Source organism: Chamaea fasciata, unplaced genomic scaffold (assembly GCF_029207755.1).
Source record: "Chamaea fasciata isolate MVZ Bird 193981 ecotype frontalis unplaced genomic scaffold, bChaFas1.0.hap1 SCAF_5, whole genome shotgun sequence".
Classification (NCBI taxonomy): Eukaryota; Metazoa; Chordata; class Aves; order Passeriformes; family Sylviidae; genus Chamaea; species Chamaea fasciata.
The window spans coordinates 34707460-34721890 of record NW_027094090.1 but is presented as its reverse complement, the minus strand read 5'-3'; the positions used below and the strand labels follow the sequence as shown (position 1 = coordinate 34721890).

The 14431-nt window shown below is 40.0% G+C and overlaps 1 protein-coding gene across 1 annotated transcript; it reads left to right on the top strand.

Annotated features, from left to right (window-relative positions):
* The first annotated feature begins 3276 nt into the window (after nucleotides 1-3276).
* Nucleotides 3277-5355, top strand: IL22 (interleukin 22). The gene is made up of 5 exons (XM_066184579.1): nucleotides 3277-3471; nucleotides 4250-4315; nucleotides 4412-4555; nucleotides 4778-4843; nucleotides 5242-5355. The coding sequence occupies exons 1-5, from the start codon at nucleotides 3277-3279 to the stop codon at nucleotides 5353-5355; spliced, it is 585 nt and encodes a 194-aa protein (XP_066040676.1).
* The last annotated feature ends 9076 nt before the right edge of the window (nucleotides 5356-14431 follow it).

Here is a 14431-nt window from a genome sequence, read left to right as displayed (position 1 = left end):
AAGAATTTTGTGTTTTAAACAGTGCTACTAGCCTTAAACATTAAAAATATCATTAAACCTTTTAAAAAATAATGAAATAAGAAAGGGAAATTACTTCTCCCTCATTCTTAAGATGAATTTTGTCCAGTTTACTCTTCCTCCCCAAAGCAAGATCCTCCAGTGATGGTTTCATGCAGAGTACCACATTTTAAATGTAAGGCAGCTTTCCTTCCACTGTTCTCTCCTGCTGTGAAGTTCAGGGCAACCCATTTGGGAAGGGGAATCTAAACAAGCCATTTTCCTGAGGCTCACCATCAGTGCTAGATCAAACCTTGTTTTTCAAAGGTCTATTGTATTTCTGCCTAAAAAAAAAAAGAAAAAAAAAAAAGAAAAAAAAAGATTTCTCTCCCTCAGACTTCAGATGAGGACTGGAGTAAGATCCAGCACAAGCGGTTTTTAGCCCCATCTTTCCATGGGATGTGTCACTGGACATGTATCTCCCATCCAGGATGTGGTGAGCCAGTGAAAAGAGGTGGTAACTGTGACTAGTCTTTGTTCAGTGCAATCTCATAACAGAGATACAAGACCCTGGGAATGGGAGGCATATCTTCACTTCCAAAGAAATTCTATTGACACCTTACAAGGAATCACTGCAGCCATGACTGTGGCTACACCATAGCTCTGTGGTACATCCAGGACCAACTGTCCTGGGAAGAGGCCAGGAATATCTGATGAACATGGGAACTGTAAAGTCTGCTTGTGTTAGTGTCCAGTAACATCTTGGCTGTTTATTTTTGGGGTAGACCATACTCAGAGTAAGCCAGGGGGGTGAAAGATAGTTGTAACTCACAGTTGCTCACAAAAGGGTAAATAATGCAAAAGCTATAGGAATGTCATAAAAACAGAATTTGCAAACCATGAATTAACGAACCTGAAATATGCATTTCAGCATCTCAGTGTCTGGAAAATAGCAAGGTAAACTAAACAACTGAAACAGCCTCAGAAGGAGGACATGATGGCACAACCAAAAAGTAGCATGGCTGAGATTGCTAACAGTACAGATTCTTTCTGTAGGCTAACTTAAGGTTCTCTATGAAAATAGATATGTCCCTGTGCACGGTTTCAAATAAAAGAGCTGGAAGACAGAAGAGATCTTGTAATTACTGTATAGGAAATGGAAGAAGAAAGATTCAGCATTTAATTCCTCATTAATCTGCCTGATTTTGTTTAAATATTCATCAGGACAAGGAACAAAGTGTGCTTCTCACCGTGGTTTGAACTGATGTGTGTGACGCAGCACCGACTAGGTCACACACCCTTTCCATGGGATTGGAGTCACAAAAAGGGGTCAGGCAAGCTGGATCTGTGCCTGATGAGTGAGTGACCAAAGGGATGGAGAGGTAACATTTGCCAGAAGGACAAGAGGACAGGGGATCTGAATGCCTGTCCACAGCTCCTGCTCTGGGTATAGGACTTCAGTCCTGATGGATGAGGTGGTGGAGAAACCTCAGTTAGAAGCAGACTTTGGTTATCAGACTGTGTTTAACACCTGGGGAGGAGTTAGTGGAAATGCATTTCAGGGAGGGTCAATACTTCCAAGCAGTCTATCCATCAGGATTCTCCCAGTTTGGTCTTTAATGTCTGTCTTTCAGTTAAGTAAAACTCAGCCTTTCATCTTCTCATTAACCTGCACTCCCCTGGAACTATTAGCCTGAAATATATGTGGAAAAGAGTTTAGAAATGTATTCTTGAGTAGCCTTGTGGTACATCTGTACATGTGAACTAGACTGTTGACATCCTGGGTCCAGACTCATTTTCTGCTGCCTGCTGCAGTCAAGATGCTGTTGGAGGTGGGTCATGGGAATGAGTACCTGAGAGGGGCATGGAAAAGGAGGTGGTGATGATGGCTCCAGGGCACAGACCTGTGCAGACCTGGTGCAGCAGGTGTCTAAGGACAACTGAAGCAGGACTGAGACATGGAGGGATAAATTCATGCTGCAGATGCATCAGAGGAGGCTAAAGAATAAGCCTCATTCCACTCAGCTTTTAACTGCTTCCTTTCAGGTGTAAGAAAAAGATTTGGGCATTTCAGACTATGAGGTTAGGTTGATAATGGCTCTTGTCCTGAGAACCTGAGCCACAAAGAAGCTCAGCCAGACAAATGCCCACCCTCAGAGCTCTCAGATATCTACTCTCAGAGGCAGAGCTGAAGCCTTGGTTTTCCAGATCTGATTTCTCCTGTTTGTCATCTGTGTACTTTGTGGGGAAAACCAGGAGTTTGCATTTGTACCAGTTTTGTGTTCTCATGCATTACTGTCTACAGATGGGTTGCAAATTACTGTCTAAAGAGCACAGGTTCCCTTTAGGACCACCGCATGGTATTTCAGACTGAAGGTGCAGCACTGCCTTCATGTTAGTAGAAGAGCTTTAGGAACATGGAAATCACCTGGATAACTACACAACCACAGCTCTGGTCATTGTACCTGATTATAGCCTTAAATACAGATAATTTTTGAAAAAGGGAATTTGGAAATCAGGCATGTGATAAATGCAGTGTTGGTCCTACACAGTTTCTGATCTCTCAGAGAGGATTGCACAGTGATGTTCAGCTGGCCAGTGACTCCAGTGATCTACTGTGTGGGAAAGGGTATTTTCAGGGTAGGACCCACAGGTGGTCAGTGTTTTGGTTCTAATACAGTCTCTGATGCAGTCTCTGTGCACTAGTCAGCAGCAGTGAAACTAGTCTTGTATCACAGAAGATTTGATGGCTTTCTGCCATCAAACTGTCAATCAAGTGCGTTGTAATTGGGACAGGAGGCACAAACTCTTAAAATTCTCAAACATTTTTATGCAAAAAGAATTCAGGATTCCTACCCTGGTAAAAGCCCCTGCTTTGCCCTACATAAATATTTGGATTTTTTTTTTTTTAAGAAACTAAAGATTATGATGGTCTTGAATTTGTATTTGTGGGTTTTGAAGTGGTTAGGTAGTTCTCAGAAGAGGATACTGGAAAGTAAGAGACTTGCTGATGTCATTTTTATTTCACCACCAGTACCCAAAAAAAAAAAACAAACCCCAAAAAAACCAGCTGAGAGAGATGTTGGTGGCCCTATATAAGGTGCAGCTCACCTCCTGCAGAGCATGTCAAGAATCACAGCAAAGGTAAGGCTTGCAGCCTTTGTGCTGCTCTCACTTTGCTTCACCCGCCCTCCTTGGTGCTAACGCTGCCTTCTCTCACATCAGTGCCAAGTCCTGAATCTGCAGCCTGCTGGGACGGACGATTCCAGACTGTGAGCCATGGCCTCCCTGCAGACCTTGTCCAGGAGCTTCCCAGGATGGATTTTCTTCTGCTGCTGTTGCTGTCTCCCCCTTCTTCTCACCAGTTCTCTGCCTCTGAAAGGGGCTTCTACTGCCCACCATGCCTGCAGGCTCAGGAAGATCAACTTCCAGCAGCCCTACATCCGGAATCGCACCTACACCTTGGCTAAAACGGTACAGTCATCCATGTGTTCTTCATGATGGGATCTGAGGACCTACTCCTCTGTTGGTGCCGTTACTTCTAGCCTTTGGCATTCTTCCCTCTTTCCCCTTCCATTCTCCAGACAAGAAAACAAACTGCATTTGCAGTTAAGGCAGAGTTTGGGTGTGCGTAGCAGGTCTATTGCCTGCTGGCTGTGTAGCCAGGGGAAGCTGCAGCTCCCCAAGGGAAAGGCAGCCCCTGGAACAGCACAGCTTCTTCTTTTCAAGCAGCTGCTGCCAAAGTGGGTAAATTGTGAAAAATGACATTAAATTTCTCAGTTTGCTCAGTCCATTTGGAGCTGGGCCTATCCATGACTCCAGTCAAAGCCAAGCAGATGCTCAGGTATCTTACAGTGCTCTGCTTGGGCAGGTTTCTTGACTGCTTTTGCCATGGGTGGATCTCCCTGGGTGCACACCATCGAGCACCTCCCAGCAACACTGTGGGCCACTGTGAGGTCGGCCACCTGCAGCATCTGGTTTAGTCACCATAACCACGATGACTTCTCACTTTTAAGTGGGGGACATGAATTCAGACTTTGGCTTATTTATTTTCTTGCGATACTGACCTTGAATCTCACCCAGGTGAGGGCAGAAACAGACACGATGTTCAAGCTTATCTACCTGTAACAGACTGTGGTGTCCATTCCCTCATTTAACCTGCACTTTCATTGCTCATGAGAACTTTTGGGTTTATTATTAATTTTTAAGTAAGGTTCCCACCACCACCTGATGGTTCCTTTTTTCCTCTCAGGCCAGTGCTTCAGACAAGGACACGGACAACAGATTGATTGGGCAGCAGCTCTTTGCTAACATCAGGGTAAGCCTTACATGAGGAGTCTGTTCTTTGCACACCTCTGCAGCACTTGGTGATCTCTTGCCTTGGTTTAACATGACCTCTTACTTGCATACCTAGGAGAACAACCGCTGCTACCTGATGAAGAGGGTTGTGGAGTTTGTAGTAAAAGATGTTCTCCTCACTGAAGCCAAGAACCAGTACCCCTATGTTGAGGAGGTGGCACAGTTCTTGGCATCCCTGACCTCGGAGCTGAGCAGTTGTGTGAGTAACACTGGATTTCTTTCTCTTCGACTCTCATTGTGCCCCTAAATCTCAGAATGCTACAAGCAGTGGCAAAAGGCAGTGATATGAAAGGAAACCTCAGATCAAAGATATGAGAGTCAGAGTTAATAGAAAGGTGTGAAAAAGAAAAAAAATCACACAAAAAAATACATCATTGCATAGAGCTGTTCATCTTATGTCTGGATGTTTTCTTTCTTTTAGCAATTCTCAGGAAAAAGAGAACACATTGAAAAGAACCTGGAACAAATGAAGAACAAAATGGAACAGGTACATTTCCCCCAAACATTTAGAAAGAGCAGTTTCAAACCCCAGTAATTTAGTTATATTAAGGCTGACCTAATTATGAAACAAACTTGAGATTATATAGGACGTGAAGCCTACAAGGATATTAAATAGGGGATTAGTGATATTTTTCCAGCCCTCCCTCACTTGTCCTGTTAGCTCTCTACACATGTTACGGTAATTTAAACTTTCAAAAGTTAGGTTACAGGAAACTTATATGCTAGTCTAGATTTGAATGAACTAGTTTATATCTTATGACATAATGACAGAACTCTGTAAGAGAATTGGGAAAATAAATTATTTATTCAGTTTCTGTGACAATCCTAATTTCAATTTTCTGAAAAATAACTTGTTGCTAAGAGTTGCATTCTGCTCTTTCCTAGTTGGGAGAAAATGGAAAGACTAAAGCCATTGGAGAACTGGATTTACTGTTTGACTACATGGAAAATGCCTGTACTGATGCCCCAAAGAAGGGAGGCAGCAAGAAGAAAAACTGAAAAAATTCTGGATCAGACTTGAAGAGATGTCTCGGCAGATCTCTTGCAATAACTCAAATTGATTAACTGCGACTATGTCCATTCCCCCCAGACTCAATATGTTTTTCATTTGTGTCAAAACTAGCAAACTAAGTGGGCAGAGACAGGATGCATATTGCTGTCTTCTTTGAAAAGGAAAACTCCAGGACACTGGCTCTCTATTGCAACACAGGGCATTAGTTATTTACAAAAGCACTCTTCTGTCCTCCTCATCTTCACAGGAACGAGGCAACCATTTCTGTCTTTCATGTACTGAAATTTGACACCTATGAATCAGCTTTGATCAAGGCAGTGATATTTTGATGTGATGTTTTAGCCAGGATGTTTTGAGCCTCCTAGTTGGAAATCTCTCTTGCATATGTTGCCCCCTTCTGACCTTTGCCTGAAAAGTTGGTATTTCAGACTATTTCAGAAATAATTTTGTCATTTGTATTTAATGGTAACTTATTTTAAGGTAATAATTATACAAGACTTTTATTTATATAGATTAATTGAAAAATATCCAAGGATATATATTTATGAAGCTTTACCAGATGTTAACACTGCTATGTGATATTTATATGCAGATGGAACGTTCTATAAATGCTTGGACTTTAATTTATTATAATAAATATTTTGGTCTTCAAATATTGCCATTTGCAGAGCCTTTGTCTTTTCTTCAAACACAAGGGAGATAATAGACATTGTGCCTGTGGAGCAGCTGGACTAGTGGCTGTGTTCTTCCGCCCAGAAAGGATGCAAGCTCCGCCTGGGGTTATGCTTCTTCAATATAAGCCTGCAATTTCGACTTCTCACAGGCCAGGGCTTAGTGGGGAGCAAGTCAGTCAGCCTTTCTTGTAGGGGATGGTGGGAAAATAACATCACTCCTGAAAGTCATTGGTTTGGTTTCACTGGTTCTGCCTTGGTAGACAAGAGACAAGATCCCCCCTTGAACAGCTGCTGTTGAAAAGTCCCAAACTGTCCCCATGGGTCAGATGACATGGAGACAAGCAGGGAGCAGCTGCTAATGAAAACTCAGAGCTCTGCATTCCTACTGCTTATCCATAGGATACTGAGCACAAATGGTGCTCTGCAGCATGAGGTGTCTGAGAGTATTTCAGAAGAGAATGTTTGATGCCTATTCTCAACACAAGCTTCAAGACAGAAAAAACCCCAAGTCCCTAAAACACTGTTTTCAATCTGTCATTATCACGTCATATCTTTCAGCAATGTCTCCTGGCAAAGACAGAAGAGTTGCTCTGGTGTAGCCTGGGAAATTGGTGACTGGACCAAGGTTAAAGGGGTGAAAAGCATCCAAATAATCAGAAACCTAGAAGAAATATGTAATAGCAGATTCCAGTAACTGCTGAAGTCTTTTTGAGCAAGGCCTTACCATTTATTCATCAGGGCAACAAGAATCCTTTCCACATTTAAAATTTTTTTCTCCTGAACCAGAGAAAATTAAAGATAGATTTTATCCATCTATAATTTTGAACACGGCTTATGTGAACTGAAATCACAACGCTTGTGGGAAATGACATATTAGACTGGCATATGATCCATTTGGGTGATGGATGCCTGTTACCTGTCAAACTAGATGCATTCAGCATGGTTTATTTTCCCCACACTTTCATCCTCATATCACAACATGTGATTTACATGTCTGTTCACAGTCAAGGCAGAAGTGACCCATTAATAACAGGCAGCCAGGATCTGGTACCACATGACAGTTTCAGGGATTTAACCATTATTATATATTCGGTTGGATATATATTTCCTTTCTCCTGGGATAAGGAATGGTGTTGTCAAGAGCTGTTGCCCAATATCCTTTCTCTTATCACTCAAACTTGTGAGAACTGACAGCAAAGGAAGGGAATTTAAACACCAAATGAATAGCTCACTTCGCTTCACTGACCTTTGATATACACAGTCTTTCCTTGAACTACTTCTGTCTCCCTTTATAGTCAGTGGAGGATAAGAGGAATTATACAGGTGTCATTTCTCTGGTCTACATTAGAGGTTTATAAAGATTGTGACTTTGGGCAGGATAACACGACTTTACCCTAAAAGTACCTGTTTTGTTCCTTTATGATAGAGACCAGACCATGAGCCATATACACGCTGTTCCTTGTTGATAAAATCACTTCACAAATGGATAAACAACTTATTTCCTTCTTCTACTTCCTTTAGGTCTCTTCTACGTTGCCCTTATGGAGTTTCCCTACCCAGAAATGTCAAATCAGTCTCTCACACCAGGACTAAACCCAGATTAAAACCCATTTGCCCACAAAAACGTAAAAATGAAGTCAACTAATTATTAACTTTTCCAACCCTAAAAACCACCAGTTGGAAGGACCCTACCACAGAAACCTCATGAGCTGGAGCCCTGGAAATGTCACACAGCAAACTTTGTAGAATTTCCTTCTCATGTTTTCTTGCAGGGTATGTGTGACTTGTGGGTATGTGAAGAATGGTGGTGATGGTCAGTTTTGTACAAACAAAGGAAGTAGAAGTCACAGTAGGTTTCCCTTAAACAGGAGGAAATGTCTGGGACAAACAATTATTGACCAAAAGAAAATAAAAATGTAGTTTCAGTCAGGAAACCTGTGCTTTAATTCAGTTAATAGTTCCAGCTCAAAAAAGGAAAATCTTGCTGAAATGTTTTGTTCTGACATTTTCTAAATAGTTAGTATTTTGGTTTTATGTGCATTTCTTTCAAAGGTTGAAAAGAGACTTGAAAGCAAAATGAGCTGTTTCATTTTGAGTTGGACAAGGGCTTTAGGCTTACCCAAAAAGAATTATTTTTTCGGTTGGGTCGCCAAAGAGAAACTCCATTATTCATGCAATTCTAATTTCTGTTGCCCTATTTTCCTTTCCATTTTCTGCTTCCAAGTCATGGACTGATTGCAATTCCCAGAGATCCTCAAGTTGCAACCTTAGGGAAAGCACCTTCTCCACATCCTTCTTTGAGGATGCCTCTACTGTAGGGGCTGCAGGACAATATTTTTTCTTCCTGAGACCATGCTACTGTCAAATTTGCTTTTCATTGACTCTTCCTCTCCTTCTCTTACATTAGGTGGCCAGAAGAGACTACACAGATAATTATAAAACATTTATAAAACTGCCTCTGAAATGTCATATTGTGAAGAGAGAAGAACCCAAAGCATGAACAGAAGTTTCCACATCCTGCTGAGTAAGTATTGGTGACAGTTTAAGAAACATGTCTTAAATACATTATCTGGAGTCTTACTCCGTTAAGAGATTTACATATTCAGTGTATGAATATATACTACCAAGTGACCTAGAATAATACAGGGTTGGTATTTCCAATTTGCTGCTGGAAGTATATTCTAGGCAATGCAGAATGTTGAAGCTATCCTGTTCATGAATCAGTGGTGTGTGATTATGCCAGCCTGTACTTTAAAGCACACTTAGTTAAACAATTAGTTGCTCTGAAGAAGGTATGGACTGCAGCGAACAGCAGTAAATGCCTGACAAACTTTTCAGTCACAGTCATCATCAGTAAGGATGTTTGTGAATTCACTGTAACTGGGAGGAGAACTGGCCTGCTAATGTGAAGCAAGATTGGCAGAGACATTTGAGTCAGTCTCAGGCTTATGTTTGATACTGCCAGTAACAAAGTAATGACTACAGAAAGAAGAAAAAACCTGTAATGTAGTTGTGTGGGACCCTGGGTATTACTGGCAGGCCACTACCTCCCCAAACTATTACATAAAATAACATATTTAGGATGAAAAGTAATGCGACATCTCAGGGGATCCAGACCAGGATTCTATGCCATTCAAGAATATTGGTTAGAAAGTAAAATTTGGGTGAGGTAACAAAACACAGACTGTGCTAAGGCTGATGGCACTTCTGGGGCTACATATGATTCATAGCACGCATCCATTTTAAACACCTTTTTCACGGTTAACACAAAGCTGCAGACGTTATCAGATTAACTGTATGAACTTCACAACTAACAAAAGTGCTAAACAACAATGCAAGTGAAAAGCTTTCTTCTTAAGTCTAGGAAATCACTCTCTCTGTTAACCTTTAAATTACAAATCCCTGGCCAAATTCACATATGTCAATTTCTATAATTTGGAATTCAATGAGGAATAGTTTGAAAAGATTCCCACATCTTTCCTTCCCTAAGGAGAAATAAAGTAAAAATTATGTTGAGAAGAACCATTTATCCTCAGCAAACTAGCTTGTGGGACCCAAAATGTAAATATTTTTCCAGTATGAAGGATTAAAGCACAGCATTTAATATTTCCAGGATCTGGCTATTTTTCTTATAAAAGTTCAAATTTTTCTTTAAAAAAAAAGGCGGTCTTTAAAAATATTTTCTCTTCAGCGAAGGGCAGCATGGACCAAAATACTTTGAAAAAAACCCCAGACTGATAAATATGTCTTTAATGAGCTTACCTGAAACTGTCTTATGGTTGTTTCTTCAAGAACCAGTGAGGCTTTCCCCCTGGAAATTGTAGCCCTAGTTTCAAATTACTGAATGCAAAGCGATGTTGTTTTCCAAAAACTGCAAAATTGCAGCAATTTAAAGTTCACTTTGTCCTACAGTTTTTTTTCCAAAAGGAGGATTTTTCTGACTCCTACTGCACATTTAAAGAATAGTGATGATGTTAAGATGTGAAAAGAATGGGGCAATCATACATCTGTGCTAAAGTCTGAAAGCTGTGCAATCATGAAGATTAACTTTCTGATTAGGCCTTGTGATGTAAGAGCTCCCCAGTGGATCAGTTCATCTTGTATCTGCTCCTGCTCCACAGAAAGTAGAAAGAAAGCTTCTCTTGATTTCAAAGTGTGCAAGATCAGACTTGTAGTTTGTGCATTTATAGGGTTAATTATATTACAAAAAAAAAAAGAAAAAAAAGAAAAAAAGAGAAAGGTATCAACACAGAAAATGGAAGTGATGAATTGGACTGTTCTGATGAAAGGCTTTTTCATGCAAATCTAGTGTATTAACACTTGTTTGAGAAGCAGAGGTTCTAAAATAAAGTTTAGAATGCTGCTTGTCTTTGCAGTGACCTTGTTGGTCTAAAAATATCCAGACCTTGTCTTAGGTTAATACTTCTTACCAAACACATCTGTAAAGTTTCTGGTTTGACCAGCTTATCTCCTTTAATAGTTATCCTTTATAATGTGAGTCCTGACAGTGTTGAATAGGGGAAGAAATTTTAGATTCTCTCTTTTTCATTGTTGTTGCCAAATAAATAAATTGTGTGACTGAGATTTTAGGTAGATATTATCAGATTTAGGGATTATCAGCTCTGAGGCTTGTTTGTCAAGGACAACATTTGGCAAAAAATATGATTAGTCAGTAGTCATTAATGTGAACATCAACACTGTTTTCATTTCTCCTCTATGTAATAGAGGTTCAATTAAGTTTAGGAAAGCATCTTGGCTTGATGGGAACCACATGTGGCTCAGAAAATACAGGACAGTTACTTGCACATTGAGATATCTGGTTTAACTTGATGTGAGTTGTAGCCTCTAAAACAGGGAGCTGCTCAGTGTTGTCATTGAGCTATCATTTTAGTATCTGCCAATGGTTCAGTTCTTACACAATATGGATTTCTGGGAACTCAAAACAAATCCGTGACCAAGACTCTGATCCTGCAAATTGCTAAACCACCACATATTCTCCTCCTTTTGATAGTAGCCTTATCTGAGTCATCTGGCCCAGCTTTGGGGGCAGAAAGGCAGCTAGCAAAGCTGAGGTGCTGCCCACAGGCACTGGCAGAGCCTGTCTCCAGCCCTGTCAGCAGCAAGGGGGCAGAGAGAGCCTGGTCCCTGCACCAGCCTCGTGCCATGAACACAGACAGACAGCCTTGGATCTGTGGATGAGCCTCATAGATTCCAGGCATGGACTTCAGGGGCTTATGTTGCTCATGGGTCAAGTTAAGGGCAAGTGAAAGAACCAGAATCAAAAAGCTTTTTCTGTGCCATTTTATTTTGGAAACCTTTTAGCAGTAAGAAGGTAACTGCATTAGATTTCAATTTTCATTTCCTAACTGTTTTCCATTGGTACTTGCAGTTATGGACTTCACTTTCTGTTCACTGGTAACCCAGTGATGCTGGAAATGAATAAATAAGAGAACATTTTAAGGGGAGGTGTATATGTGAGGTTTCTCTGAAAATAGGAAGACAGGAGCAACTCTTTTTTTTTTCTACCCTGCTGAAGAGTAAACCAGAGAATTTCTTAGTCCTACAGTGTGAAGTTTTGACTGGCAGTCTTAAGCTTATACCATAACTTCATTACCAGAACTGAGACAAGAGAGATTGATAAATTACCTCCTGTTCCTTGCTATGTGGTTACAGGAGTCTATGATAAATAAAATGCTTGTTTTTCCAAAGCAACAGATTAATAAACTTTTATTTGTACAGAGGTTTGGGTGAACATTTCAGACCTGAAATACTTTGAAGGGCTTGCCTGAGAGTTTTGAATCATGTTGGCTGAAGATCAAGGCAACAAACATTGAGAGCTGCTGAGCTAAATGAGGTAAAATCTGGTAGAAAAATGTCTTTTCTCAAGAAAAAGAATTCCCATGTAAAAATTTGCTTTCAAATAATCTAACCTAAACCTGGAAATGTGAGGAAACCTTTCACAACCCATGTGTATTTGGAACTGATAAAAGCTTCTTCACAAATGGGAAAAAATACTCAAAATTTTTAGAGATGGAAAAAAAAGTAATTCAAATCAGGGCTGCCACGTGATTTTTCCAGCCCACACAGTGAGCTATAGAATTAACCTCTTTCTGGTGATCTAAGTAATACAAATAATCAGAAAAATTATGGCAAAGGATTTTTTGGGGGTTTGATTCTTTGTAACAAATGGTAAGTATGAAAGGTGTTTTTAATTTGATTTAAAAAATGTTTTTCTGTTTTTCTTATAAGAGTGATTTTCTCCTGGAAAGTCAAAATCTGGTAAGCCCAGCACTGATATTCAATTGTAAAAAAAACCCCAAAAAACTCCCCCAAGTTTTCCATTTGTTCTCTGCAAACTATAGCTTAAAAAATTAAAATTAGCTATTTTCATATGAAGAACACTACAAACTTACTAATTAGTTCTGCTTCACTCCTACAAGCATATTAGATGATTTGAAGTTCTGTCAGTGACAATATGAATTGGATATATGGGAGTTTGCAAAGTCAGTGCTGTGGTCTGTAACTGTAGCATTACATATAAGGATTCTCTGAAAGCTCTACTAAATCTATTAACATATGAGATGGAATATTTCTGTTTTGTTCAAGAAGCTCTTGAAGAAGGTATTTAAAGTGTTGTACATGTTTTTACATATTGTGCTACACATTAAGTAAAAAGTAGACCCTGAAAATAGCTAAAAACTCCAAGCAAGCAAGTTATCTGAAGTCAGATATAACCAGTATTTTAATTTTTTCTTAGGTTTCTGAAATAATTTTCCTAAGTCTCTAAATTAAAGTTTTTCTGTTGTTTTAATTGGAAAAATCATCAAAAGTTTCCTGATCTAAAGTGAGAATCTCAGTGGATATTTTGCTCCTTCCTTCCTTCCTCCCTTTTCCTTTCCCTTCCCTTTCTTTCTCTCTCTCTTTCTTTCTCTCTTTCTTTCTTTCTTTCTCTCTCTTTCTCTCTCTCTTTCTCTTTCTCTCTCTCTCTCTCTCTTTATTTCTGTGATATTTTATTTTTCTATAACTTTTAGGAGTCTTTACAATGCAATCTCTGTTTTCTAAATCCTACCAAAAGAAACTCAGATTTTACAGCACCATCAGGTCCTTCTCTAATGATCTGTGCCATGTGATTTTACATGTTTTGAAACTTCTCATAAGTAAATCATTATTTGGCTCCTATATCTTTTCTAGCAAAAAAGATGCCAGGCGTGACCATATCTGATAATGAAATAAGTAAAATTTCCCCCAAAAATGCCTCTAATGATGAGATTCATTGAAAGTACCACCACAAAGAAGGAAGCTGTACAGTGGGAAGTGGAAAGTCTGGAGCCATGGAGGTGCTGCTGAATGGAAGCTGGGGTGATGGTTCTCTGGCAGCAGCCTCTGACTGAAGGGATGCTTCTGAGGGAAAGACAGCAGAGGGAAGCACATTTATTGCCAATAGGTTTAAGGTCACTGGAGGGAGAACAGCACTTCCAAACAGAAAAATACTCTGGGAAACCATTTTGTTGCTTGCTGCACTGTTACTTCAACACTGGAGAGTCAAGATGGCAGAAGTCCTGAGGAAGAGTCCAACAGTAGCCAGGATTTTGGAACAAATCTCGCTTGTGAGATAGCTGACCTGACAGATGACTTGGCAAGTTTTTTACATTTTCCTGTGCAAGAGGTTTGCTTTGTTGTACAGAATTGCCTGGCTAAAGCTAAGATTCAGGTTTCAGTAAACAGAAAAACTTTAGCTCCTAACCAAATGGATTTACTGAAACTATGGAAATACACTGCAAGCAAATATTTCCTACATAGGTTTTTGTTCGTTTGTTTTTTGTTTTGGTTTGTTTTATGTTTGTTTGTTTGTTTTTAAATGAAAGACTGTTCTTGCCCCCCCCCCCCCTCAAAAAAAAAGTGCGATTTTTCATATTATGGTTCAACTTATTGCCTGCCATTAGCATGGGCGTATCAGCTGAGAGATTCAATGCCAGTCTTCCAGCCCAGCTCCCAGGTGGTGTAACTCATAGAGCTGTATAGGCAGCCTGTGCCGGCATTGCCAAGACACTCAGGAATCTCCTGGGTTAAGAGAGCAGAAGGGAAAAAGAATCTTTAAAATTTTTTGAAAAAAGAAGCAAGAATGAAGGTTAAAAAAGATCATGGGGAGGAGAAAACTAGAAAAAATGGTGCACAAAAGCAGAGGAGGACAAGATTTCCAGGATAAGAGTTGTGCCATGCAAACTGACACACTTCTATCAGCCTAGCAGCTGTGGACACCCTCCGCCCCCATAACCAGACCCAGGTTTCCATGAGGTTGTCTTTTTCCTTTGGCAATTTTAGTGCAACCTTTTATTAACACCATGATGACATTACAAGAGAAAGCAGGTCACAGACTTCTGAACAGTCC

Coding starts and splice junctions, on each gene's coding strand:
- IL22 (XM_066184579.1), top strand. CDS start 3,277: ATGGCCTCCCTGCAGACCTTGTCCAGGAGCTTCCCAGGATGGATTTTC. Junction 3,472..4,249: donor CCTACACCTTGGCTAAAACG/GTACAGTCATCC, acceptor TTTTCCTCTCAG/GCCAGTGCTTCAGACAAGGA. Junction 4,556..4,777: donor CCTCGGAGCTGAGCAGTTGT/GTGAGTAACACT, acceptor TCTTTCTTTTAG/CAATTCTCAGGAAAAAGAGA.